This window comes from Danio rerio, chromosome 4, assembly GCF_049306965.1.
Source record: "Danio rerio strain Tuebingen ecotype United States chromosome 4, GRCz12tu, whole genome shotgun sequence".
NCBI classification, from domain to species: Eukaryota; Metazoa; Chordata; class Actinopteri; order Cypriniformes; family Danionidae; genus Danio; species Danio rerio.
The window spans coordinates 19,577,908-19,604,151 of NC_133179.1; the positions used below are offsets into that span (position 1 = coordinate 19,577,908).

Sequence of the window (26,244 nt, forward strand, 5' to 3'; positions counted from 1 at the left end):
TTTATGGAGGTAAAATATACCTGCTTTGGACCTCAGTTTTTAATATTTATTGAAAATCTCCAACAGCCTTTAAACAACAAACATTAGATGTATCAGCTGTTTCTCACATAGTTTTCATGCACGCTATAAAATGTACAAAGTCATAATATGTATTGAGCAACAGTGTAATGAGTATTTCAGATAAATTATTGTCATCAAATATACACTATGAGGAAGATAAAATGGCAGTCTGTGCTCTATAGTTCAGTTTGTTAAGTGCTACAAAACAACTGAACTACAGAGACGTTTTCTCCCTCATATTTGATAAAACTTTTTAGGCCCTTCGACGTCATAATGCATTATTGCAAACAAACGAATAAACAGTGACTTGCAGTTACCTGTGCGACTAAACACTAGAAGCACAAAGACTGTTTCTAAAATGATGCAGATTACAAAATTAGACACAGTATTGATAGCATTTTCTGAAGCTAGATTCTGTAGTATTTGTTTTACAATATGGATATCAGTAGTTTGCACTCTCACAGTATTAATCATATAGACCAAAAAGCTATTTTGTACAAATTGATACAAACGTCACTCTTAGTAGTGTAGAGAAATTTTGAAAGCAATGCTTTACACTTACAAATTTATCAATAATCAAAGGACTTTTGTACAAAAATCTGCCTAAGCTTCTGGCAAGTGGTGGCACTTCATAAACCTTTATAAGGATATTGACTTCAGAATCCATCTCTTTGGAGAACTTACCTGACAGGAACATACCAAAAACATCCTGAAATTGAAACATTTGGCACAGTTCTAGTCCAACACACATCTGACAGCTTGGTAAATACACTCACCAAGTCACCTGATTTGCCCCTTTCCTGCTTATCACATCACTGCATGGGTGCTTCTCAATCGGAAGGATGTGTCCTAGTAAGGCTGCATATCTACCCTGCCATGCCATCAAGCTTCGCTGAAGGACATCTCAATTAGAAGGATGCTTAGTAGGCAGTCTTTGCTTCGTGTCCTATTTTGAAGGGTACATCTGGTGTTATTCATGGCATCCTTCGTTTACCCTTAATCTATTGCACACATTCAATTCACAAACACTTAGCTGAAAATAAGCTGAGCACTGTGCTAATTAAATTCCATTATATAATGCAAAAAAACAACAAAAAACATTTGGAGATGAAAATCAATGTTGTAAATGCATCGCATAATGCTTGTGTTATGTAAACCACTGAGAGAATACAGACAGTTGTCATTACTTGTACTGCATTGACTGAAAACTGGTGAATATAAAGATTTTTATATGAAGTAATCTTTATGGTCATGTTACATGGGGGAACTTTCGCCAATGGTGCCATCAATGGACAACCCAGTGTGACACAGGGCAACTAACTAGTGCAACTGGACCCAGATACAAATTTCTTGCCCTTTCCTCATAGGAAAGTATCCAAGCAAAATCACTTTGCCTAGCAACATTGCTCAAAAGTTGCACCATGTATCCTCACCTGTAGGGTGAATGTCTACTGAAGAGATTTTTCTCCAGCTGAGCATTTTTTTCTGCTGTTGTAAAAGGAACCCAGGCAGTCGAAGTAGCACTCACACCTGAGCTTTTTTAGCAATTTGGTGGATACTCGCCCTTAGATTAGGATTTAATATTACTTGTGCACAGTGACTGCAAGGGTGGATAAATGTATGACAGCCATTTGCACTTACAAGACCATATAGTAAGAGTTGACATTCTAGTACTAAGTCCTATGCTTAGATGGACTCTACCAATTAAGCCTTAGAAGAACTGGAGTAGGAATCCTAGTGATGATTTGAGAAGCACCCCGAGTCTTTTGGCTTTATCATATTACATCATTCTTCTGTCTGAAAGTTGAGGACTCCCCTAGAGGTCAATAGTCTCGCTGCAGATGCTAAGAGCATCTATCTGTCTGCACACACTGATAAACTCTTCTTGGACGGACTGATCAAACTCCGACTGCTGGTCCAGACTGTCCTCTGACTTTAATGTTCTGTAGGGTCTCTGTACGTTGTCTCGTTGGTGCCCAGAGCTGGCAGTGTGGCTGGAACCTCCACTGAGGGTAGATGATGGAGGATGGTGTCCTTCTGGAGTAGAGCACAGAACTAGAGAAGAACCACCCAGAGACTGTCTGTAGAGGGAAGAGGAACTGGAGCTGCCTCTCCAGCGCTCTGGAGATGAGCAGCAAGTGGAAGATGAGAGTGAGGGAGATGGGGATGGAGGAAAACCCAACGACGGACCATTCATTTGGGCTTGAGGGGGAATGGGAGCCTGCGGTAGCACCTCCACACATGATGATGTTCGGTATAACCCTGGATCAGGAATAAGGGTGCCTCTCGCTGTTTGGGCACCACTTGAGATGGTTTCTCTACCATTCAGGGAGCGGTCACTTGAGGTGAAGGGTCGTAAGGGGCTGAAGATGCTCATGGGAAATAGAGACTCACTAAAAAGTGCCTCATCAATGCTTCGACGCAGATTTATAGGTGATGGAGGACGCAGGTCTGCTGTAGAGTCACTTGTACAGGATGAACCCATAGAAGGGGCACCGGTGTTGGGATGAGTGTTGGGCAAATCCAGGTCAAGGTCACGGTAGGCCAGTGCACGGTTGCTGTGATACAAAAGGTCAAGACCATTTAAGCTGCCTAGACGGTCATCCACAAGTGTGTACAATGGTAGGCACTCTGTCTCCCCATGCCCAATTGGATCACAGATAGCAAGCTTCTCCTGATGTGATAGAGTCCACTGATAGCTTCCAGGAATAATTGGTGACTTTGCTGCTAGAAGTTCAGTCCAGCAACTACCTGCCTGGGGAAGGTGATCGGAACAGTAGACTGGTTGAGCAACTACCAGAACCAGTGTGAGACAAACCACTGCTTCACACACTCTGCAGCTGAACTGGAAAGTCCACCATGGCCAAGGGCGAAAGGACTCAACACTTCCAGCCATGCCAAGAGCGTGTAGCATGGCGTAGAGTTGCAGACCAGCACAGGCCAGAGAGAAGATGGCAGAGAGTAGCACTGCAGCTGCAGCTCTGTCCCAATCTCGGCTCTCTGCAAATGGGCAGCGGTTGTAGCGTTCAGCTGGTGTTGGCGATGTGTTGTTCAGATGATAAATATGCTTGGAGTCAGCACGAACATAGCAGTAGAACACAAAATATGCTGCTGATAGGAAGGTTGCCAGAGCCACAAAGGCACCTCTAGAGATCAAGGACAGAAACAGGTAGACTCGTTGGTCAACATGCAGTAATGCAACGGGGCCAAAGGCAGCAGCAAAGTGCAGAAGCACCAAGCCGGCCAGGATGCAAGGTCTCTGAAAGACGGAATAGGATAGCTGCATGCGGGAGCGCATTGATAGGAGAAGGAACACTAAGCCAAAGGCAGCAGTCATACAGGGGAATGGAGCCTCGTAAAGTAACAACGAGGCCTCTGTGGATGACATACGGTCTTGGTATCCATATGCATCATACACTAGGGCAAAGGCCCTAGTGGAGCCAGCTGCAACTAGGCAAAAACTGACCAGAGCAAAGTAGCCACAGCCTGATGGGTACTGTAGAGGCAGGCACAGAAGGTTCAGGGTGGAGGCCAAAGCAACTAGACAGAACACTGTGCCCAGGCCGTAGATGTGGGCTTCCCACGCTGAACCCCATGTTGCCAGGGCACTGTTCCAATCTGAATACAGTGCCACAAACATAGGTGGGGCTGGAAACAGTATAGGACTCTGAGAGAGGTTGGTGGAGACCGTGGTTGTGCTGTCATTTTTGCTGCTGTTGCTCAGGACAGTGGTGGGCCAAGTGTCACTAGAACTGCAAATTCCAGACCGTTCTGCGTTGCAGTCAGGGAGTGCAGATTCTTGGGTAAAGTCTGTCAGCCAGTCTTCAGACACGGTGGAGGGCATTTCTGAAATAAATAGAATGCATATTGCACAATTAGTCAAAAATACATGCAAATATTGTTTAAAGTCATTATTTTTGAGCCTTAAAGAGATAGGTCACCCTAAAATTAAAGTTCATTTTCTAATTTTTTTCACTTGTTCCAAACTCTTCTGAGTATCTTTCTTTAGGCAAACTTTATTTTAATGGTCCATTTGTTGAATTTAAGTTACATTGCATCTACATACCAACTAAATCTCATTAGATTATAAGTAGACTGTTAGGTTGGGGTTATGGTTGGGGTTAGGGTTAGTGTAAGTTGACATGGACTTGCAAAGTTTCTTATGGTCTGTTAAATGTCTGTTGAAAAAGTAGTATCAACAGATATTAAGCAGACAGTCTACTAAGACTCAAATGGACCATCAAAATAAAGTGTTGCCCTTTTTTTCTGTCAAACACTAAGGAAAATATACTGAAGAATGTTTTGAATGAAAAACAATATTGACATCCATAGTATTTTTGTTCCTACTATGGATGTGCTGCAGTGGCTGCTTTTTCCCCAACACACACACACGCACACTCATATTTCGTTTTGAGTTTAACAAAACAAAGAATTTTAAAACCACCTGACTGAGTGAATGGTGAGAACTTTGTTTTATTTTGTGGGAACTACCCCTTTAAAAGGGGTAAGGTGTACTATCCTACATTTGCTTGTCCCTTATTTAGCATTTTATCCCAGAGTTTAAACATTACCTGTTGAGTTCATTTTAAAAATGCAACATGATGCCATCTAATTGAAATTTTTTTTTAGGAAAACAGCTGTGTTGATTATGGGAAATTTATTTAAACTAACAAAATGTGTAGGATCCCCCTTTTTTAAACAAATATTTCATAGACTGTCTACAAAATGGTTATTCCAACACAGACAACCAAAGCATTCATTACTGTCACCAACATCTCTGACAACCTATGATTTGTTTTTCTGCAATAGACATCACCACTAGAGGGCATTTTTGAGGTGTCTGTTAAGCTGACTATGTTTCCAAGTGGAAAACAGCGGTTTGACCAGGGATATTCCCAAATCTGGGAAACCACATGTCTAATGTTTGGAATCTATTAAAGGTAACTGCGCTCATAATGATATTTACTTCAGGAGTAGAAAAACTATTATTGTGAGAGAGTGGGAGAACTTCTTTATCGAAGTGGCAGGGATTGGTTGGGTTGCCAAGAAAGGCAAAGACGCAACATCTGGTGTTTGTATATAAATCTAATTGTGACTGTATTGTTTGATTCACAGAATTCACTGGGAGGAGGCTGCTGTTTTAGATTTTAGATTATATGGCTTGGCTCTGGTCCTGACGAGTGTTTCATACATCAGTTTCTTAACTCTGGAACATTTAAAGTTCCATGAGAAAATAATTTCCAATTCTGCAAATGCTTCATAACGCTTACCAAACATTATACTTGGAACGGATGTATTAGTAATCCAAAATCAAGTCCTCAGATGACCTGACATTACTATACAGCATGTACACTTTATGCAAACCCACATAGGTTTATTTGTGACATTTAATGTGCCCCCGTATAATGTATTAAGACATCCAAAACATTTAAATCCGCCTGCACTAGAAGGATTGCAGCGGGTGTGCAATATCGCCTAAGATGGATGATATTAGCCTCCGCAGCCATATCAGTCGTGCTCATAACAGTGTGGAAATGTACATCAGCTCTTCAGAGACTGACACATCTAATTACACCCTTTACAGAGCAGATCAGAGTCATACCTCATCATAGCTGTCACCATCAGGCGTTCTAATAGAGCTGGTGAGTTTATTGAAGCTCTGAGACAGAAATCGTGAAGCTTTATGGGCCATTCTACAGAATGCTGCTATTTGTGTGCCTGGATAAATCTGTAAAGAATAACTAACAATGAATAGACTGCTACCTTTTGTCAGTGTAGACATTTACTAACATTTCTGTTGAGTATAACTTTGAAACTACAAGCAAGTCATTATAATCAGACTGTCTGCTTAATATCTGCTAACACTTTTTTTTGGTCAACATATGATCTCACTATTAACAAACAATTAACTAAGACTTTCAGCTCAATAAACTACTAATTTATTGCATATTGGTAGTTAGTAAGGTAATAGTTGGGTTAGGGTAGTAGAAGGATTAGGGATGTAGGGATTGTACTTCATAAAGTACTAATAAACTGCCAATATCTTACTACTTAGCAGGTAATAAGCCAGAAGTTTGTAGTAGCAATTGGTACATGCACTAAAGTGTTAACCCCCTTTCCCCCAACAGACATTCTACTGACACATAATGTCCAAATTAACTCTAATCGTACTGTCTACTTATGCTTTACAATAAGAGAGAGGGAAGTTTCACAGGTTGTTTACAGCTGGTATACGATATGTTTACAGAAATGAATAACACAAAAAAATGACTGATTTAAACGGAGATACAAAATCATTTAAGCTTGTACTCTTTTGATTATTTTTTGACCTTGAGATAGTTAAAAACACCTGATTCATGGTGTAGATGCTCATGTAGTTAAATTGGTTCTAACAGCAACAAAACACCATATACTGCAGTATTCTCCATTTTTATTTTGGTCATTTGTGTATTTTTTTCTCTCCCTTTTTTGGTATACTTAGGTTCCAGTGTTAAAAATTAGTAGGACTTAGTTTACTTAGCCCCCCTAAAATTGGACGTTTCTTTTTGTCAGCCGTCGGTGGCAGACTTTGGCGATATGATTGAGGCCTCTCTCTCTCGCTCAGCTTTCCCTTTTTGTCAGTAACGGTGCTGCATGCATCAGTTTCCCACAATCGTCAAAAGTTAAGCCCCAAATTGACAAAGGTAATAAAAAATGTAACTTCAGTCAAGTTCATGTTGTGAAAAATCTAAATATCCACTGTTGATTATATTAGACTTTTGATTTCAATAGCCATTTTTAAAACTTTTACTATAGGAGGTTCTCGGCCATGATAGGCTATTATTAATCAGAAATTGAGTGTACTTAGTTTTATGTTAGGAAATGCAAGTTTGAATTTATAAACAGTCGGCAAGTCCTGGAGAACAGATGTAACATATTGATAAAATGTAGTTTTCTGTCATGTTCATGAAGTAATAATTTAACTTATTTAGTTTTGCCTTCATTCATTTTTGTTTTCAGTAGTGACATAATGAACGAGTCTTCAACACATGATTTTTCTACAAAACATTTTTAAATATAATCGTTTAACTAAATCATTTCTAATAACTACTTTTTTTTGTCTTTCCCATGGTGACAGTTAGTGCATACTATTTTATTAGTTATTTTGAAAGATAGTTGTACTCAGATTTAAGTGTAATTAAAAGACTTAAATAGGTTATGTTGTTTTGGAAGGTTAGAATAAGTAGTTAAGTTATTGTATAACTGGTTTGTAATACTGTCCTTAAAATTGTTTTAAAAAAAACTAAAACTGTTTTTATTCCAGACAAACTAGAAGAAATAAGACTTATTAATATGGATTAGAAGATTTATTTTAATTTTATAGGAAATAGTATGAAGATTTCTTTGGTTTGTTAAAGATCACTTGGGAAACATTATTTTAAATTAATGGGAGAGCAAACAATTGACTTCAACTGTGTTAATGTTTGTTTAACAGATGTGCTTGAAGTTAAAAATGTGTTATTCTACAATACAAAGTTACTATGAATGTCTACTCAACAATGCAATTACAATTTAACATGAAAGATTATTTTGAATTTAAGTTATTTAATTAGCTCGTTAATGAAGACTGCAGAGTGATGCAAGAAAAAAATGAAACCCAATGAAATTTAAATACTTGTTTAAGTGGTTAGTGATGTACAGTTGCAATCAGAATTATTAAACCACCTGAATTATTAGCCAACCCTCTCCCCCCATTTATTTTTCCCCCAATTTCTGTTTAAAGGGGAGAATATTTTTTTTTTGTTCAGCACATTTCTAAACATAATAGTTTTAATAACTCATTTCTAATAACTGATTTATTTTTTTTTCCATGATGACAGTAAATAATGTTTTACAAGATATTTTTTAAGACACTTCTATACAGCTTAAAGTGACATTTAAAGACCATATTTTTTTCCGGAAACAAATATAGCTTAAAGGGGTTAATTATTTTGACCTTAAAATGGTTAAAAAAAATTAAAAACTGGTTTTATTCTAGCTAAAATAAAGCAGATAAGACTTTCTCAAGAAGAAAAAATATTATCAGACATACTGTGAAAATATCCTTGCTCTGATAAACATAATTTGGGAAATGTTTAAAAAAAAATCAAAGGGGGTTTAATAATTCTGATTGCAACTGTATGTAAAAGTGTGCCCCCTAAAAGTACAAGTGGCCCCTGCCCCAGTAACTCTGGTCCAGAACCACCACTGGGAACATCCCTTCAAGATTTACATATACTTCATATTAAATTAATGACTAAATTGATAAAGAAGTTTCTAACTCATTTAATATAATTCCTTGTGAATTTCTTTAAAGATTATAAACAAAGGTCAAATCAGATCATTTTTAGCATATTCTTTTCACTTTCCGAGTATGACGTCAACCCACCTCCACATTACAAACATGCTTGGATGTTGTTGAGACCCTGACTCATATTGGGTTGCTTTCACAGTCTTTTATATGTTGGCAGTGACAGAAATTTCCTGTTACACCCAGACCTAAATTAACTACTTTATGACCTTCCTTCTTAAAAAGAAAAAAGAAAAAAAAAAGCAATGGGCTATGCAGAGACATGGGTCACTCCCAAAGGTGGCTCTGGTATTTTTTTGCACTGGTTTTGCCCTTTCTGGTTGATGACCACCACTTTGTCTAAATATACTCAGTGGTGAGCATTGGCTTCTATTTTAATGTCAAAAACCTATCTATTTTTTTTTTCTTAGCTTGATTAATGGTAGTGTGTGTAACAGGCGCGTACTGTTCATTAGACGCTTCTCTTTAATCAACACTAACCACCAAAAAGCACTCATTAGATTTATAGCTTGACATTAAGATGGCTGTTTATCCACTTACATTAAATATAGGTTACAGTCGAGTCCTTCTGTTCACCACAAAGTGGCTCAGTGGAATGGACTGACCTGATTTCTTTTCAAAATAACTGTCTGAAGGAATGTTCACTGCTGATTTTTGTTGTTCATTCATGAAAAACATCCATTCTTAGTTTGTCTCATTTAAGAAGCATTAGCAGAACCAATTTCCGTGTTAATCCTACAAAAGCATTCACATGCAAATTGTTAAACTGAATTGGATGGAAGACGCACATACAAAAAGGTTTTAATGAATGATTTATACAGAAATTTGTTCTGGCTACTTTTTATGAATAACATCTAATGAGATTTGCATTTGAGGAAATTTTAATGTATACATTATATTTTTCATACGTCTATATTTTTCAGCAAGGACTCGTTAAATAGATTAAAAATATATAAGCTTTTAAAGTACATATATTGAAAAAATCATCAGTATTGTTTTATTTTTTGGTGAAAAAAAATCAGCATAATGTTTACTAAAGAATAACGTGAATTTATATATATATATATATATATATATATATATATATATATATATATATATATATATATATATATATATATATATATATATATATATATATATATATATATACATACACACACACATATATATAATAATTTACTTCTTCATTTGTTCGTTCATTTTCTTTTTGCTTAGTCCTTTTATTAATCAGGGGTTGCTACAGCAGGGGAATCCATACACTCTCATTCACACACATACACCACAGAAAATTTCGTTTACCCAATTCACCTATAGTACATGTCTTTGGACTTATAGTGGGAAACCCACGCGAACATGAGGAGAACATGCAAACTCCATACAGAAATGCTAACTGACCCAGCCGAGGTTCAAACTAGCAACCTTCTTGCTGATATATATATATATATATATATATATATATATATATATATATATATATATATATATATATATATATATATATATATATATTTATAGATATATTTTTTTATATCTTAATATAAATAAACTACCTCAAATACAGTCTTGCACACATGTATTTATATACACATAATTGTTATACATAAAATACACAAATTATGTAAATACAAAGTATGTTGCATGCGATTTAATGCAGTTAAATGCAATTAATCATTGCACAGCTCTAATAGTAAAATGTTAATTACACCAATTTCGTATTTATAAAGATTCATTTTTAAGTCTGTAAAGTTGCTCATGAATAAATAAGATTACATTTTAATATATGAATATGACTGATTTCAGTGTCAGTGCTTAAGAAAATGTGCGTAAAATACATGAATATGAAATAATGTAGCATATTTTTCTATTTGTTTAAATAATTTTGAAAACCGCACAAAACTGCCCGACTGCATCAGAAGAATATTTATTTCAGCCCATTGTCTGTAATTTAAAAAAGGACAAAAACAATGGGCAAAAAATAAATACAATCCTGTTAGACACAGTGGTTTAAGCAGGTTGGTTTAATATTTCCTACTCTCCCTCAAATAACAATCTAACTCAAGCCATCTTTCATGTCATCCAGATATCATTATAGCAGGTGTCCAGCGGTCTTGATGTGCATAATCAGCATTTGATTAACTAAGGGTTTGTTTTGCGGTGTGTCATGGGGAGAATGTGATATGGGCAGACGCAGGAAGAGCACAGCCACTGATAAGAGGGTTTGTTGTGGCAGGAGCCTCACACGTTCCTGCCTCTTCATTTCCTTTCACCCATTTGTGCCCTCCACCCTTTGGGCTGTGGAAAATATGACCAGCGCCTGGATTCAGTCCAGGAATCAATCAAATCTCAATGAGCTGATCCCTGTTACACTGGACGACGCTCAATTTGTGAGCACGATCGGTCACAGAAAAATGCCTTTAGAGGACGGTGGCATGTAAACACCAGTGGAATTAAAGCAGAGTTTCACATTGTCAGCCCATGGGGTTTCCATAATGATGTTGTTGTGGGTAAGCGTTGTAATAGTACTGGACTGAAATTCAGCAGGGGACAGGAAGCAAACCACTGCACTGATCTGCATGGGGTTAATGGCACATCATACAGTAGGCAGGGTCTGTTGTTGATGGTGCCACCTTGGGTGAGTCTAGACCGATGTCTAGACTGACTTTTCACAAATGCTATCTCCGATGCAGAGGTGCTTTGCACTTCATTAGCATATACTGATGCATCTTAGCTGATCAAAACACCTAGGATGGACATTAATTCTGGCTGTAAACAGGGCCTTAATGCCTTCCACACATCAGGAACCATCAAATATTTTACGATCAGGACATGATCCAATAACATTAAATCCATCCACTTAATTAGCAAAACAATGCCATGCTATTATGCCATTGCAAGTAGTACTGATTCAGATTTTATCTGTCCTTTCTCACTTTCAATTTCTCCCCTCTCTAATAATGGATGAGTGGACAGCAGGGTAGGACGATCCCATTCATATTGATGAGGTCCATATATGCTGACTTAAAGAGGAGGGCAGTGAAGGAGACATGAAGGATACCATCTGATCCACCTCTGCCCTGCAGGATATTCAATTTTCAAGTGAGACCAAAGTGTGTGCCAGTTTCTGCAACCTTTTGCATCTTTAATTTGAGATACGGCAGCTGCAGTTTTGTGGGTCGGATCTCTGCTTGCAGTTTACTTTATGAGCCTATAAACACACAGATATTCTCACAACCTGGTTCTTGGATCGTCATGGCATATTTTGTCCATCTATTAATGGAATTTAGGTTAGCCTATTGAATGCAGCGGGGAGAAAGTAGGTTAGAAGCTGGGTCTAAGATGTACCTCTTGAGCAACAGGGAAGGTGACGTAAATTGGCACATTTAACACCATATGTTGATAGATCTACTGAGACATGTTGCGTAACTCAACTCTCGGTCAGTTTAGCTGTCGGTCTGTTTGTAGGAGGCGCCAGCTACGAGATTAAAGTGTTCCTATAACTAGTTCCTCCTCCCTCTGGAAGCAATTACAGGCAGGTACCAGACTGTTGGATGAGGGGCATTCGGCCATATCATACAAATCAGGAGGAAAAGGAGGAGGAAGAGTAGAAAGAGGATTTAATTTATCACAGAAGGAACCAGAACTGTTAAATTGCGTTCACACTTTCAGGGACCTTGTGGTTGCATAGATAATATTTATAAGTGATATTTATTGACATTAAATGAGTTTCTTGCTGCTAAAATTAACATTGTGTAGTGGAAACATTACTTACAAATGGCAAAATCCCTAATACTTAATAAAAGCTTGTGGAGAAGCTGAGAGAGAATCAAAAGCTCACATTGACTGTTGCTCATAAAAGTCAATCTTCATTTACATAAATATGAAAGATTCTCAATTTTGTTCCATCATGGACATGCCCATATCCAGTCCCCAATGGTCGCTGTTTAGCCAGAAATCGCTACAACTCCATTAAAATGAATGGAATCTTTACACATTGTTGCTACATGTCACTGTTTTTTTTTATTTTACACAAAAAAAAAAATTGATATTTACATGTCTCATTTAAACCCCAAAGCAAAAAATTATACATCGTGTAGTGTGAGTACTACTGAATATACTTTACAATGCTTAGGGGCTGGATACTTTTATTAAATAATTAAATGCATGTCCACTCTCTGTTAAATGCATTCTAAAAGTTGTTTTGTAAAAAATAAAATTAAAAAAGAGCTCCAATGTCAATTACAATAGCACGGTTTGAAGCCAAGAGAGCAATTTTACTCACACTCGACTTCTATATACCTGTCAACCCCACAATTTTTTCCAGGATTCTCCCATATTTTACAATTCTTTCCCGCTATCATCCTATTAAGGTATTTTCATGCATTTCTCCCGTATTTTTAATCTATATTAAGGGTGGCAATAACCATTAAAGAGGCAATCCTCTTTATATGCAACCCATACCACCGAACCACCAGGGGATGCACCTTGCTCTTAAATGTGAATCTGTTCTTGGCTTTCATTTTATTTAGGCGTGAAAACACTTAAAATGGTGGGATTCCCTTTCTTTCCATAGCAATACTCAAAACAGTCAGTTCATGTAGGGATGCGTGACTGTCAGACGTGCTCTGTAGTGATATTTCCCGAACGGATTCTGTACATGCGTTTTGAAGCGAAGCGAATGTGGACACTCTGGGTTTTGGGTGTGTTTGAACAGACATATGCACATTATATAATAATGTCGTTCTAGGTGGGTTTTCATTTGAACACAACAAATGTTATCTTAAATAAGCATAAAAAGTAAGAAAAGCAATCAAATGCTTTCATTAAAATGTTACATTGTGTGCATTTTTTAAAGTGACACCTCTGTTATTTTATTTAATCAAACGAAAAATGTAAATGAGAGATTCACTCATTGCTGTTACTCAGGTTTAAATTACACAGTGAAGAAAAGGTTAATGTGATTTGAATAATAGCTATAATTTTTTATATGCTAAACTATTGAATTTATTTGGAGCTTTTAAATCTATGTTATTTTTTCTATCCTATGTAAATAATAACAATAATAAACACTTATTACTGACCGTTTAAACTTTTTATTTACAATAAAACAGCTCCAGATGGACATCTTTATTAATTTTGGGATATCCCTTATTTGTTGACAGGTATGCTTCCATTAGCTGGCCTCAATTATTCATATTCCCATAATACTCCATTCCATCTGGGTCACAATACCAGTGTAACAGTTTCTGTGTTCTACTCACAATCTACTCACAATCTCCAGCATCTTAAGATCAGGAAAGTTAGTTTTACTTGCATTACTTGCACTAATCCTTGCTAAACCTTACTCCCATATATGTCAAGGCATAAATAGAAGCCGTATTCACAAAACTCAGTGGAATGTTAACCAACACATTCGGCATGGGAGGTAGGTGCACTTAATGCAGTTTAAGACAGCAGCCTCCAACATCAGTTGCTAGTAACCCTAAACCTTACTCCCATCTGCGTCATGGCACCAATTAAACTTCTTTGTGAGCTTATGCTTAAGCTGATGTCTTTGTGGGGGTTTTACCATTAAGTCTAATGTTTATAATAATTTAAGTATTAAATTTTATGTAAACTAATTTCCTTCATTAATTATTAAATTAAATCCGGAGGCTTGTATGTGGTGCTATTTACACAAGTTGATGGTCTCTCCATTATACTCGTCTCGAAAAGGGTTTCAAGTCTCAAGATATCAATCGGGTGTAATTATTACAGGTGTAGATTACATAGAGGCTTGAATTTCATCAGAGCATTTTAATTACCTGTGTTCCTGAGAGTCGTGAAGCTAGCTGATGTTGTCAGTTCATCGTGTCGCTTTTGTGTTGTCAGATCAGCATTCTTCGCAGTGTCCTTATCGCCTTCCTCCCATGCAAAGCCTGATGGGAAAACAGAGCATACAAGGCTGAGAATGAAAGTTATGACTGAAAGAGCTGAAAAACAAGAACATTTCCTAACCCAGTTATGTCAAACAGATTTCTGCAGTATTCCGGGCCAGACATCAGTGGCATTAGAGTTGGCATATCATTGTGCAATTATGAAGACTTGACTTTCATGTTTGAATGCGCACAGCCAACTCCACTGTGACAGAATTTCATTACAAATCAGAAACAGAAACCTTATCTTTGTGACCAAGCAGGATTATTAAACTAATCTGAAAAACTTTTCCATGAGAAAAAACTGGGTTGTGCTTTAAACCCTTACACACCTTACCAAGACTGAAAATGGACTTGACACAATGAGGCCAGAGTGTTTAATATCTGGTCAACGGTCAAAGCTTTCCACAGATCCTAATGAAATAGCTTGTTCTATTAAGTGCCATCATGCCTCAGTGTTTGCTACATTCTTTCTTAATAGACCTTGAGGTGGATTATTTACATTCCCAAATGAGTAGCTATGCAGACATTTGGACATACTTGTCTATATGGACTCTGTGTATGGATGTGCAGCTTCGGTGTGTATCCTACAGTAAGCTGAGGGTATAAACCTTTCATTGCATCTACAGAAAAAGAAACCAAATGACGATCAGAGTGACTCTCTTTCATTGTAACTGCATAAGATCTGCATGATCCTGGTTCTTTCTGTGTATTTTCAGCATGCTTGTTTCTGGACTGATCACAGCAGATCTTCATTGTAGTGCTGAAACAGTCTCTCATTAGCATGAATAATGAGCTATGCACCAAACCAAGCAGGAAGTCTACAGAAGGACAATGTGTGTGTGCGTGTTTGTGCTCATCTCTACTCATCCTCTCTTGGCAGGAGTTCACTCAAGCAAACCATCAAGCATCGCTTGGTCACCACTTGATTTCATCATTGTCTGTGAGAGAAAAATACAGGTCTGTCTATCTATTGAGCCAGGCAGCCAGCCTTCCATATATATCCTTTATCTATCCATTCATCTGTATCTTAATGCCTTCATCCTATTTGTATCTATCCACATGTATCCATCCATACATACCTATCCATCCACATAGATCCACAAATCAACAAAATATACTCTCATCTGCATTCATCTTATCCATGCAAGCCACTACATTCATCTGTATCTATCGATATAAGCCCATATAGGATGGGTATAAAGTAACTAAGCATTAAAAATGGGTAAAAATAATAACGATGCCTGTATTAATGACAAAATATGAAATTATATTTACTGTCATACTGTTTTTTATTATGACTTCAGTGATAGTACAAGTTCTACATAGCCATTAAATATTGGTGTAATATTTTATCACCCACCCTGTTTGTCCATCCATACAAATCCATCTGTATTTATTAACATACATTTTACTATCTATCCAAGTCCTTCCTCACCTACATCTATCTATTTATACCATCCATAATTATTCATATCTGTCTATATACATCTACCTTTATTCATTCCTCTAATCCATAACATCAATCTTATCTATCTATTTGCTGTAAACAGTCATATGCAAAAAGCACAGTGACCCTAGATCTACCAAGGAACTCATGCTCAGTTCATCTTTCCATCTATACCCATTTATCGATGTCCATCCATACTTCTTCATCTGCATCCAACCCTTTTTAACCATTTATATCTACTCATCTATAGCCATCCATATTTGTCCATCCATCTACAGTCAACATTTGAAGTGCATCAAAAAAGTTCAATAATGACACTAATGAGTGTTGTTGAATAGTTTGAGGACAACTTTAATGAAAGGTTTTGATGCACTTTAAATGTTGATTAGTGCACATGCATCCATATCTACTCATCTATGCACATTAATCCACATCCAATCACTTTTCATCTATATTTGTCCATCTACATTTAACCAATACTAAATCTATATGCAACCATTGAGCATTTATCTATAGAAATCATATTTAACCATCCATCTTTATCCTTCCTTATATATATATATATATATATATATATATATATATATATATATGCATTTTTAACCATTCATTTTTATTGATTTTTAGCCACAAAAACAGCTTGAGTTATGATGATTGATGTTACAAACTGTTATTTTCTTCAAATTTTATTAATATTCTTTTGAAGATGAAGTAATTTGACCATTTTTGTTTGCTGTTTGTTATTCCTAGTCATTTCCAAAGGCAAATGAATTGGAAGTCTAAAAAAAATTTACAAAAAAGAGCTTACTTCTGTATAGTAAAAGAAGGTTAATATAATACATCTATATTCAATCATTGACATCCATAATTAAGTTGTCCGTCAACATCTATCCACAATCTATACCTAATCCATCCATATGTATATATTATCTACCATGTGTATCCATGCATCCATCCCTTCACATTTAATGTAGAAATATAGTATTGTAATTTGATGCAATATTTATTTTACAGTAGTATATTTAAGAATGAAATTTATTATGATTATTAGCTGTAGTGTCATTAGCAGTAGTAATAATTATCACCAGTAAATCAGTCTATCTTGTCTGTCTCTATACGAGTGATTTAAAGATTCAGACTCTTCCACCAGCTGTGTTCAAATGAAGCGTCAAACGTCCACTATCACTCTCTACCAGAGCCACAGATCCTCATTAGATGATAAGAAATGTTCTCTCAGTGCTAGTTATTCATCTAAGCAACCCTCTTTACCTTCATCCTCCACCCCTCCTCCTCCTCTTTCCCTGCACTCCATTAATAAAGATGGAATTAGATCAGAATTTGTAATTTTGACCCCTGCACAGTGTGACATATATCACATAATCTCTCTCATGAGGCCGAATGTGTATGTGAGTGACTGAGTGTGTGTTTGTCTGGGAGATTTTCAACACAATTCAGTGTGTTCAAGAGAAAACAAATATCCCCATCTGAATTTCATTAAAACAGGATTTTAGGGGCAACATCAGCACACGTTTACCCTCTATTTGGATTCAGTAATGGCAGTAATGAGCTGGCTAGTCTAGACATTTTGAATCATAGGGCTAACCACTATTAAAGTTAGAGTAAGGTAAATCCTTCTAGGCTATTGTTGTGTGTGCTCTGTCCGTTCTACCCAAATCACAGCTGGCAATATACTACACTACACATTTTAGCTGTGTTGCCGTGACAACAATCAAGCTGTAACCAGCCTGAGAGCCATAACCTTGACAGCTGTTTAGTTGATGATCTGATACGCTACTGAAATAACTAGCATGTCAACAATCACAAAGTGAAATGATTATTTGGTTGACCAAGAACGTCCTTCACTCAAACCATGTTTGTTAGTGGAATCTGCATTGCTTTCTTGATCAGCATTTATTGTTTTTAAAGTGATGTGAAGATGATTTGTGTTTTGGTAGATAATAGGTGGAGGCCACTTTACAGCTAAAGTCTATATACTCAAGGTTTTTTTTTTATTTCTCATAAGCAAATGGTTCTCACAAAAGAAAATTGCTAGGTAAGTTTTACCTAACCCACCCCATTTCATTCTATTAAAATATTTGTTTCACAATAAAATGCTAAAACTGTAAATTGTTAAAACTGTAATAAAATGATTTTTAGACAATTTAAACTCATTTAAATTAAATGCATATACATTAATTCATATTTTTACTTATACTTTGCATTTGTAAAGTGCATTGATTATACGAATGACATATGATACATGAAGTTTTACTGTAACACACACAGTAGCATTAGTGTAATTATATTGCAAAGTATTACTGTTATCAGAACAAGATGTTTTATTTTATATGGGATGGTAATAGTAAATAAATCTCAGAAAGAACCAAAAAATCTTAAAAACTTGAATGGCAATCAGTCAAATTGTTTCTATTTTCATTTTACAGTGTTATCTATAGTATACTATATACTGTGGTAGTAAAAACAACAAGTTTCCACTTTTTAAGCTTTTACATTTAAACTTTAACCAAAAAAATGTGTGTGTCTCATGACGCAGACTTTTTTCATGTACCATACAGTCTGATATGCTTGTTTCCTCTATCTCTATTTCATCACTCCGCTCTTTACAGTGTGTTGTTCAGCTCTTTCCCAGTCTACCATCCTCCTCCTCCTCTCGGTGTGGTAATTGACCTTGCTCTGAGCTCCAGTGTGTTTCTGAGGTGGGGGATTTGCAATTTGTGGCTGCCTGCACCTCCAGAAGACAAGGTGACCCAAACATTAGTCAATAATTTGCTGTTTCTCACACACTCGCATGCGTTGCAAAGTCGCAGTGCATGCTCTTTAGAGTCAGTGCCATGTTACTATATGTCCTTTTACAGGCACATAGAAATCTTATTTGATCAAGTTGTTGCTAAATTGACTCCATTTAAAACGTATCACAATAAATTTTTGATGAGGTCCAGTTAACGCATGATAATGCAACTAAAATTAAGTACTTAGTAGCAACTGTCTTAACAATGTACAAACTCTGTCAGAAAAAGAGACATACGGATGAATAGGGAAGTACCCTTTCAAAAGATACAGTACATGTCTGTTTTTACCTTAAAGGTACATATATTAGTATTAGTAGTATTAGCAAAGTATAAGTATAGTATTAGTACTTAATTTCTAGACACTAAAATGTACCTTTAAGAAAACAATATGGACCTTTTAGGTAAAAAAATTTACCTGTGTAATGAGGCCAACGTTAAGTGTAATTTCTTAAATGCTTTAAAATAGCTTTCTTCTAATGCATGTCAGCAAAAAAATTTTATAGATTGGCGTAAAATTTAAATATGCTGTGCTAAATACAGTATGAACACTGCACAAAATGTACTTTTTGTAATCTGTTGAAACCTTTTTCTTTAAATTTTTGTTCATTTTCTGAACTATTTTAATGATTGAAATAAATAGGTAAACAAAAAATATTGTCTAATGAAATTATTAGGTTTGCATAATTTAAGAATATATATATATTTATATTTTTTTTACATTTTGAAATATTAAGCTTAAAAGTTTAAATATAAAATTGAATTTTGTTTATTCTGTTAAAATGCAGATTTTGGGCTTTATTTTGACGGTCCATGCGCAGAGCACAAAACGCAGGGAGCAAACGCATTCAGGGCGTGTCTAAAAGGGTTGAGTTTATTTTTTTAACGAGTTATAGGTGTGTTTTGAGAATAAACCAATTAGAGTCTCATCTCCCATTCCCCTTAAGAGCCAGCTGCGTTGCGCCAAGCGCATTTGCTATTTACAGGACGTAAAGTAAGTCTAAGTGGAAAAACTGAGCACTTCACAAGCAAACAGTTAACAGTTTTTTTAACAGAAAACAGTTAAACAGAGCATCTACTGCGTGAGAATGAGAGATAATGGATCTACTTTCACTTTCGCTCTTGGATAGGGAAACCTTTACGCACAGACATCAATTAGTCTATAAATAATTAATTGCGTTTGTTAAGTGCAAATATTCGTTTCAAAACTATTTCTAAATTCAGTTCTAATTTCCAGCAAACGAATAAATGAACAATATTAACGAAGTGTGCTCAAAAAAATGAGTTATATCCTAAAACACATGCTGTGCCCCATATGGTCTAAAACCTGCAGGTGAGCAAATCTAAGCTTGTTTTTAATAAAACAAATATAAATATGGATATAATAAATAATACTGCTAATAATAATAACATTATACAAAAGCTAATTGTTATGAATGAACTGAAAAAGCCTCCCGAGATGAAGAAGACATAAAAGCAGTGATTTTTCATATTTATGTAGGCTAGAAAATAATATGTTTTGTAATATTTTAATCCTTTATATTTATATCCTATATCTATTCTTATTATATCCTATATATATCCTTAATATTTAATTTTTTTCATATGTAAAGATATTTGCCTATTGCTCTCTTGTGCGTATTAAGCAGTGTGTAAGCAAGGCGCAACTCTGCGCTTGAGTTTAGACTGGGTTTGTTTTGGTCTAATGAAAAATCTATTTTAGTTTCTCAAAATAGCAACGCGCCAGCAGTGCACCTCAGAACGCCTTCCTTTTTAGACCAGAACACGTGCATGTATTACTTGACTAAGTGTGAAGCGCTACATTTGAATTATTCATTTGGAATACACCAAATTCAATGACATTGTGTGTCTTACAACCAATTCCATTCTTGTGATTAAATTCCTCAATTCTGTCTGCTGTTTCCACATATATAAACCCTTGATACAATCAAAATTCTTTCCGGACCTCCAGATTTGCGGCATGTCACTGTTTGACGGTACTGCAATAAATCTCAGCGATAAACCAGGTGCCGTGGTTGGTAACAGCTTTCAATGCCCCATATCTATTCCTCAGCACTTCCGCCATCTGAAAAGATTCCACAAGTTTGGACGAAAAGGAAAGGAACAGAAGGCAAGGAAAAACATGTCTCCGGGAGCCAAGATAGCTTGAAAGAAAACATAAGACTGAAGAGCTAAATGAGACTTATGGCTGGGAAAAAAAAAACAGACATGCCCAGTAAACGTCAGGAGAGGCCTATTACTGCGATTGAGGATAGATAGAGTGAATTGAGAAAAGGAGACTAAATGTTGAGAGAGGCATGCTCAGCATCTGTGAACAGGCGGTGCGGAAAAGCATCGTCCCAGAGGATTCACTGGCTCTGCTGACTTTGCCATTGGAATACTGATCATATACCGCCCAACTGGCTACTTCTCTAGTGCAAATCCCATGCTTACTGTACACACTCTGTCTGTTCCACTGCTCCCTTAGCTGTAGATATCAAACACAGCCTTGTCAATACTGGATAGCATGCTTAGCTAGCTAACATGCACCACTGCTAAGTGTGTGGCATAGATATCTGGAGAGTTTGGTTGTGTGATCAGCTTAGAAGTCTATATTGATTCTTCTGGGTGGTATCTTGATCTTATATAGCTAGATCTTTTTTTTGATGATTTTAATGGTTCCAATCTTGGATGAAAATGGAGGATGGCAGCTATGATTTCAATAATCATGTGGTGTGTTTTGGAACAACCCAATGATAGCTTAAGCCACAAAATTCAGTGTTTTATGTAAATTTGTTATGATTATCAAAATTGAACCTATGTCTTACAGGCTAATGAATAGAAAGCAACCCTAATAGGGCAGAACCTGTTACACTCAGATGGATGACATTCCTTTCACTAAATATTGACAGCAGTTTGCATGTCTGAGGAACTCGGGGGCTATTAATCAATTCATCAGCCTCATTGATTACACTGCTAACCCTTCATTGGTAATCAATGATACCTTGGCAACTCATTTATTACAAATTTTCACCTTAAACAGAGGTTGAACAATAAGACCAATGAACAAAACCCTGCCTATTCATTAAAGGTCAAACTGTATCATCTCAAAATCATATGCATGGGTTGTAAGGATTAAACTTACCTCCTGCTGGCAGGGCGGCAGTGGAATCTGTGCCGAAACTTTCCCGAAACTTTCCCATTTCTGTTGGACTTGTGGTCTGCTCTACCCATGTAAATCCATCCAGAGTCTTCTCAGTGGGCTCAAAGGTTGTCCATTCTGGTTTTGAGGCTGTATTTGTTGTCTCCAGTGTGTTTTGTCCAGTGCTGACAGTGGTCAGATGATCAGTAGATACTTCCGGCTTTGGGTCTGCTGGTGTTACGAAATGTGTGGTTTGAAATGAAGTCTCTGTTAGTTCTGATGTTGTTGATGGAGTGTCTGTGGGTTCGATTTGGTCTGTGTAAGAGTTCATGGTTTCTGTAACCATACTCAATGTACCATTCTGAGTGATGCTGGTACTCTGAGCAGTGGATAGAGTGTATGTTTGTGGTCTAGTAATCTGAGGAGATGTTGTTTGTGGTGTTTTCGATGTACTTTGGCCAATATTGGGAGGCCAGAGATCAAGATCATAGCTATGATCGAGGATGGAAGGAGGTGGGTCAGAGCTTTGTAATTGTGGTTTGTTCCTGAGTAAGTGATCTGTTGGCAGTTTTGCTGATTTTAAAGGCAGCAGGGTGCCTATCTGGACAGTGCTGCTTTGAAGCTCCTCATTTGTGGTTGCAGTCGGCTGGTATTTCAGGGTGGTTAAGTCCTCTGAAGATAGAATATAGTCTTGTGTAGTTGCTTCTGGAAGGGTCAAGCTCACCTTTGTTCCCGCAGAATCTCTATTCCTGTTGAAAAAATTGAATGATCCCAAACCAAGTGATGGAGGTTTCCAGTTTGGCAAGTAGGGCAGCCCCCAACCTTTGGAGTCTGCCTTGGTTTGGGCTGTTGGTTTTGGCCCATTCCCACCGAAAAATCCATTGACTGAACTGAAGAGAGAGAACACCACAAGAGTCCTGTACAGAAGCAGCATTCTGCCCCTCTAATGTCGTCACGGGCCACTGCTCACATGGTGTCTGACTTCCAGAGGAATGCCCACCAGATGCGCCGGGCTTTGGCAGCAAATAACCTAAAGCAGAGACACAAAACACATGAAACATTATAGATGTTTTTTTCCATTGCACCTTTACAGTGTATGGACCAGTTCAAGTGTCAAATTAAGTAGTCTCATACCAACCCTACTTCCTTCTGTTGTCACAGAGGTGGCCTCAACTCCCCATTGACAGAGCAATTATAGAGGCAGGGCTCTTTAAGAATACTAATGGGAGACTAGAGGTTCCTTTGTGGCTGGGTATGTATATATGGGGGTGGTGTAGTAGGACGTATGGGGGCCCAGTTTCTTTGTGGAGCTGTGGGCTAATTTTGGAGTATAAAGCTGATGATGGCCTGTAGCCTCAGTGAGAGGAGGTGAATATGATGGAATTTCACTTGGAATGGAGTGAGACTTGGATGTTTTTTTTCTTTCTTTGCCACCCCCGCATCCCTCTCTCTCTCTCCGTCTCTCTTTTTCTCTCTCTCTCTCTCTTATGCAATTGATTTGTTCTCGAGACTGCAATAAACTCTCTACTCTCCCACTGGGAATAGCATTCGTTGTTTTTGGTCAGTAAATAGCAGGATAAGTATTTCGAAATTCTCTTTCATTTCCTTTCTTTCTGTAACCCAATTGTGTCTTATCCATCTCCTGATGCCATCCGTATCACAGAAATGGCCTCCCTCAGAGTCTTTTTAAAGGCTGAACTCCTTCTCATGGCTAAATGAGGTTTGCTTACTAGATTAGATCAACTAACTGGCTCAGGATAATGGGTTGAAAAGAGATGGATGGATTTCAGGTTAGTCTTTGTGAGAAAATGGAAAAAATCAGCTACAATCTATGGATGCACATCAACCTTTGTGATCATTTATTGATTATTGGTTCAAGGGTAATTAAACAATTAAGAGTCAAAATGCATCCAACCAACCCTTTCATGCCAGATTAAAGCCAGAATAGGTGATTGGCTATAACAAAAACTTTTTATGCTGGTTGAATGTTTCTTCACATCCTAATAGCAATTATTAAGTTAGGTAGTCTAAATATATTTTTGTATGATTTCTATCATAAATAGGAGGCATAGGAAAAAAAGACTTAAATGATCTGTAGCATTTATAGCTAGTTTGCAATTGCTAGCCTTTCCCACAATTCCCAAACATGACCCAAAACTGGTGCCAAAATCTAAAAAAGTGGTCACACTTTATTTTGATGGTCTGTTTGTTGAATTTAAGTTACATTGCATCTACATGCCAACTAATTCTCATTAGATTATTGGTAGACTGCTAGGTTGGGGTTAGGGTTAGTGTAAGTTGACATGTACTTGCAAAGTTTCTTATAGTCAGTTTAAATGTCCGTTTAGCAGCAGTAACAACAGATATTAAGCAGACAGTTAACTAATACTCAAATAGACCATCAAAATAAAGTGTTGCCAAAAAAAGATAACACCAAATTTACAAACATGAATACATTTTATAAAGAATTCTGGACAATCTGGAAAGCAAGTTTCCGGTGTCCTGACATTTTATCCTACCCATCAGATGCAACCAACACTACATTTGAATAGTTCTGAGGTTGGAGTTAGGGATTAGGTAGGTTAGGGCGATATTACAGCTTCATATCACACTACTCCACATTAAAATGTACTCTGGTAGCAAAATCTGATAGATTTTATACTGCGTCAACAAAATTTGCTACCTACTTTTTCAATGAGAGGTAGGACAGTCTGACAAGGTAGGACAAATCGACAGAACACCGGTCACATAATGATATATGCATTGGCGCAAATGGAGAGGGAGGAAGCGTAAGTTATACTGTTAATCAAAATGGCACTTATGCTTATTCTGAATGCTGAAAACTATACTAACATTGTTAAGCCAACATAAAAGTATGTCTTTATGTGACAAGAATCTTGCACTCAAGACTCTTTGCAGAGACTGTAGAGTAAAGGTAATGATATTGTACATATTTTCATTCAAGACTGTATTATCTAGAGCCATGGAAATGTATTAGCTTTTTAAAAGAAATGGTAAGTCAATCAACACAAAATTTTCATTGTTGATTATCCTTTTTGTAAGATGTTCAAATTTATTTGACGCGCAAACTCTCACAGTACTTTATGGGTGTTCTCTAGCTGTTAAGTCTACATTGGTTGTACACTTGTTATTTCGATGCCTCAAAAGATTGATTGAGTGCACTTCACCATGGCTTCAAACATCTCTACAAATGTCTGCTCCTTCAAAAAGAGGAAATCTTAAGGGTAGAGGTGGCCATTTCAGATACAACCATAGTAATTATGGTCATCACTAGTCATATGGTTTACTTGTTACCACACGCCACCTGTTCTGAGTGAACAGAGTCTTGTCTTCAACAACATCACCATTAAAAAGAGCATTACTACAAGCATGATTTATCAAACTATTTATCAGACGCTATACACTTTGCTTTCTCTGCCTACACGTTGTCTTTCACACCTTCTGAAACATTTTATTTCACAGGAACAGTTGTATCAGTGCTAAATGCCTCAGTAAGTCAGACCCCACAGGAGCTTGTTAAACAGCATCACAGACGCTGTTGTGTGGATCTGTCAGAGTCTGTGCCAAACCGGAAACCTAAATGACTGTATAGCGTCGAGCTTTACTATTACACCCCCCTTTCTTTTCTTCTTTCCCCGTCTCTATCCATTTCTTTCACCCTCTTTCCCTCTTTCATTGTCATTTTGTTCCACCAAGCGTGGCAAAGAAAGGGCCCGCCAGTGCAGGACGTAATTGCTCAAGCTGAAAAAGGGAAAAAGCCAGTTTTCAAAAGCTACTTCTGATTTAACATTACAAATTTGGTCCTCGTCTGAAATTTCTTCTTATTTGTTGAGTTTTTAAAGACATCCTTCACAACAAAGCCTCTGGATCACACAATCCTCCAAAGCAAAAACACAATTCTTACACTCATAATATGGTTCATTAAAATTTTCACAATTTTTATGTTAAAATTCTTTACTTCAATTTTTTGTTAACTGGTATAAAAGATCCAGAATTTGCATTGGATAAACACTAAAAGTATTAATAATAACAATACACTGAAAACCCAACAGTCCACTTTATCAAATAAAATGAGTGTAGTTAACTCAAGATTGACTGAAAGTTATCTCTACTTATTTGAAAAAGGTTTTGAACTCAGTGTTAAATTAGGATTGTTTTTTAACTTAAATGGTTTGTTGCAATTGGTTTTCTCAAATGGTTTGGGTTACCTTAAACTTTTTAAACAATATTGTTCATTCAATGTTACACCAATATACACTTAGCAGTAAATGAATGTGCAGTTTTTGACATTGAAATAATGTTCTTATGACTTTTACATTATACAAACCTGTTTATATTGACCACATATTTTATGCACATTTTAATAATATTATTGGAATTATATGGTTACCTAAATTGTATGATATTTATTTAGAATATGTTTTGATGACTTTTGGATAGCTTCAAGCTGTAACCAACCATTATTTATACACCTGATTTCTGATCCAATGTAAAACATTGAAAAACTATCAAAATAAGAT

General features: G+C 36.7%; 1 protein-coding gene across 1 annotated transcript in view; it reads right to left on the reverse strand.

The window, feature by feature from the left end:
* Positions 1 to 32: 32 nt before the first annotated feature.
* prrt4b (proline rich transmembrane protein 4b) overlaps positions 33 to 26,244 on the reverse strand; it is a 30,658-nt gene continuing 4,446 nt past the window's right edge. Inside the window, exons 2-4 of the mRNA XM_005164785.5 lie at positions 21,707 to 22,733; positions 14,194 to 14,307; positions 33 to 3,906 (exon numbers count right to left, since the gene is read on the reverse strand). Coding sequence (XP_005164842.1) covers positions 1,877 to 3,906; positions 14,194 to 14,307; positions 21,707 to 22,637 — 3,075 coding nt within the window. The 5' untranslated portion in view covers positions 22,638 to 22,733 and the 3' untranslated portion in view covers positions 33 to 1,876. The remainder of the gene's footprint in view (positions 3,907 to 14,193; positions 14,308 to 21,706; positions 22,734 to 26,244) is intronic.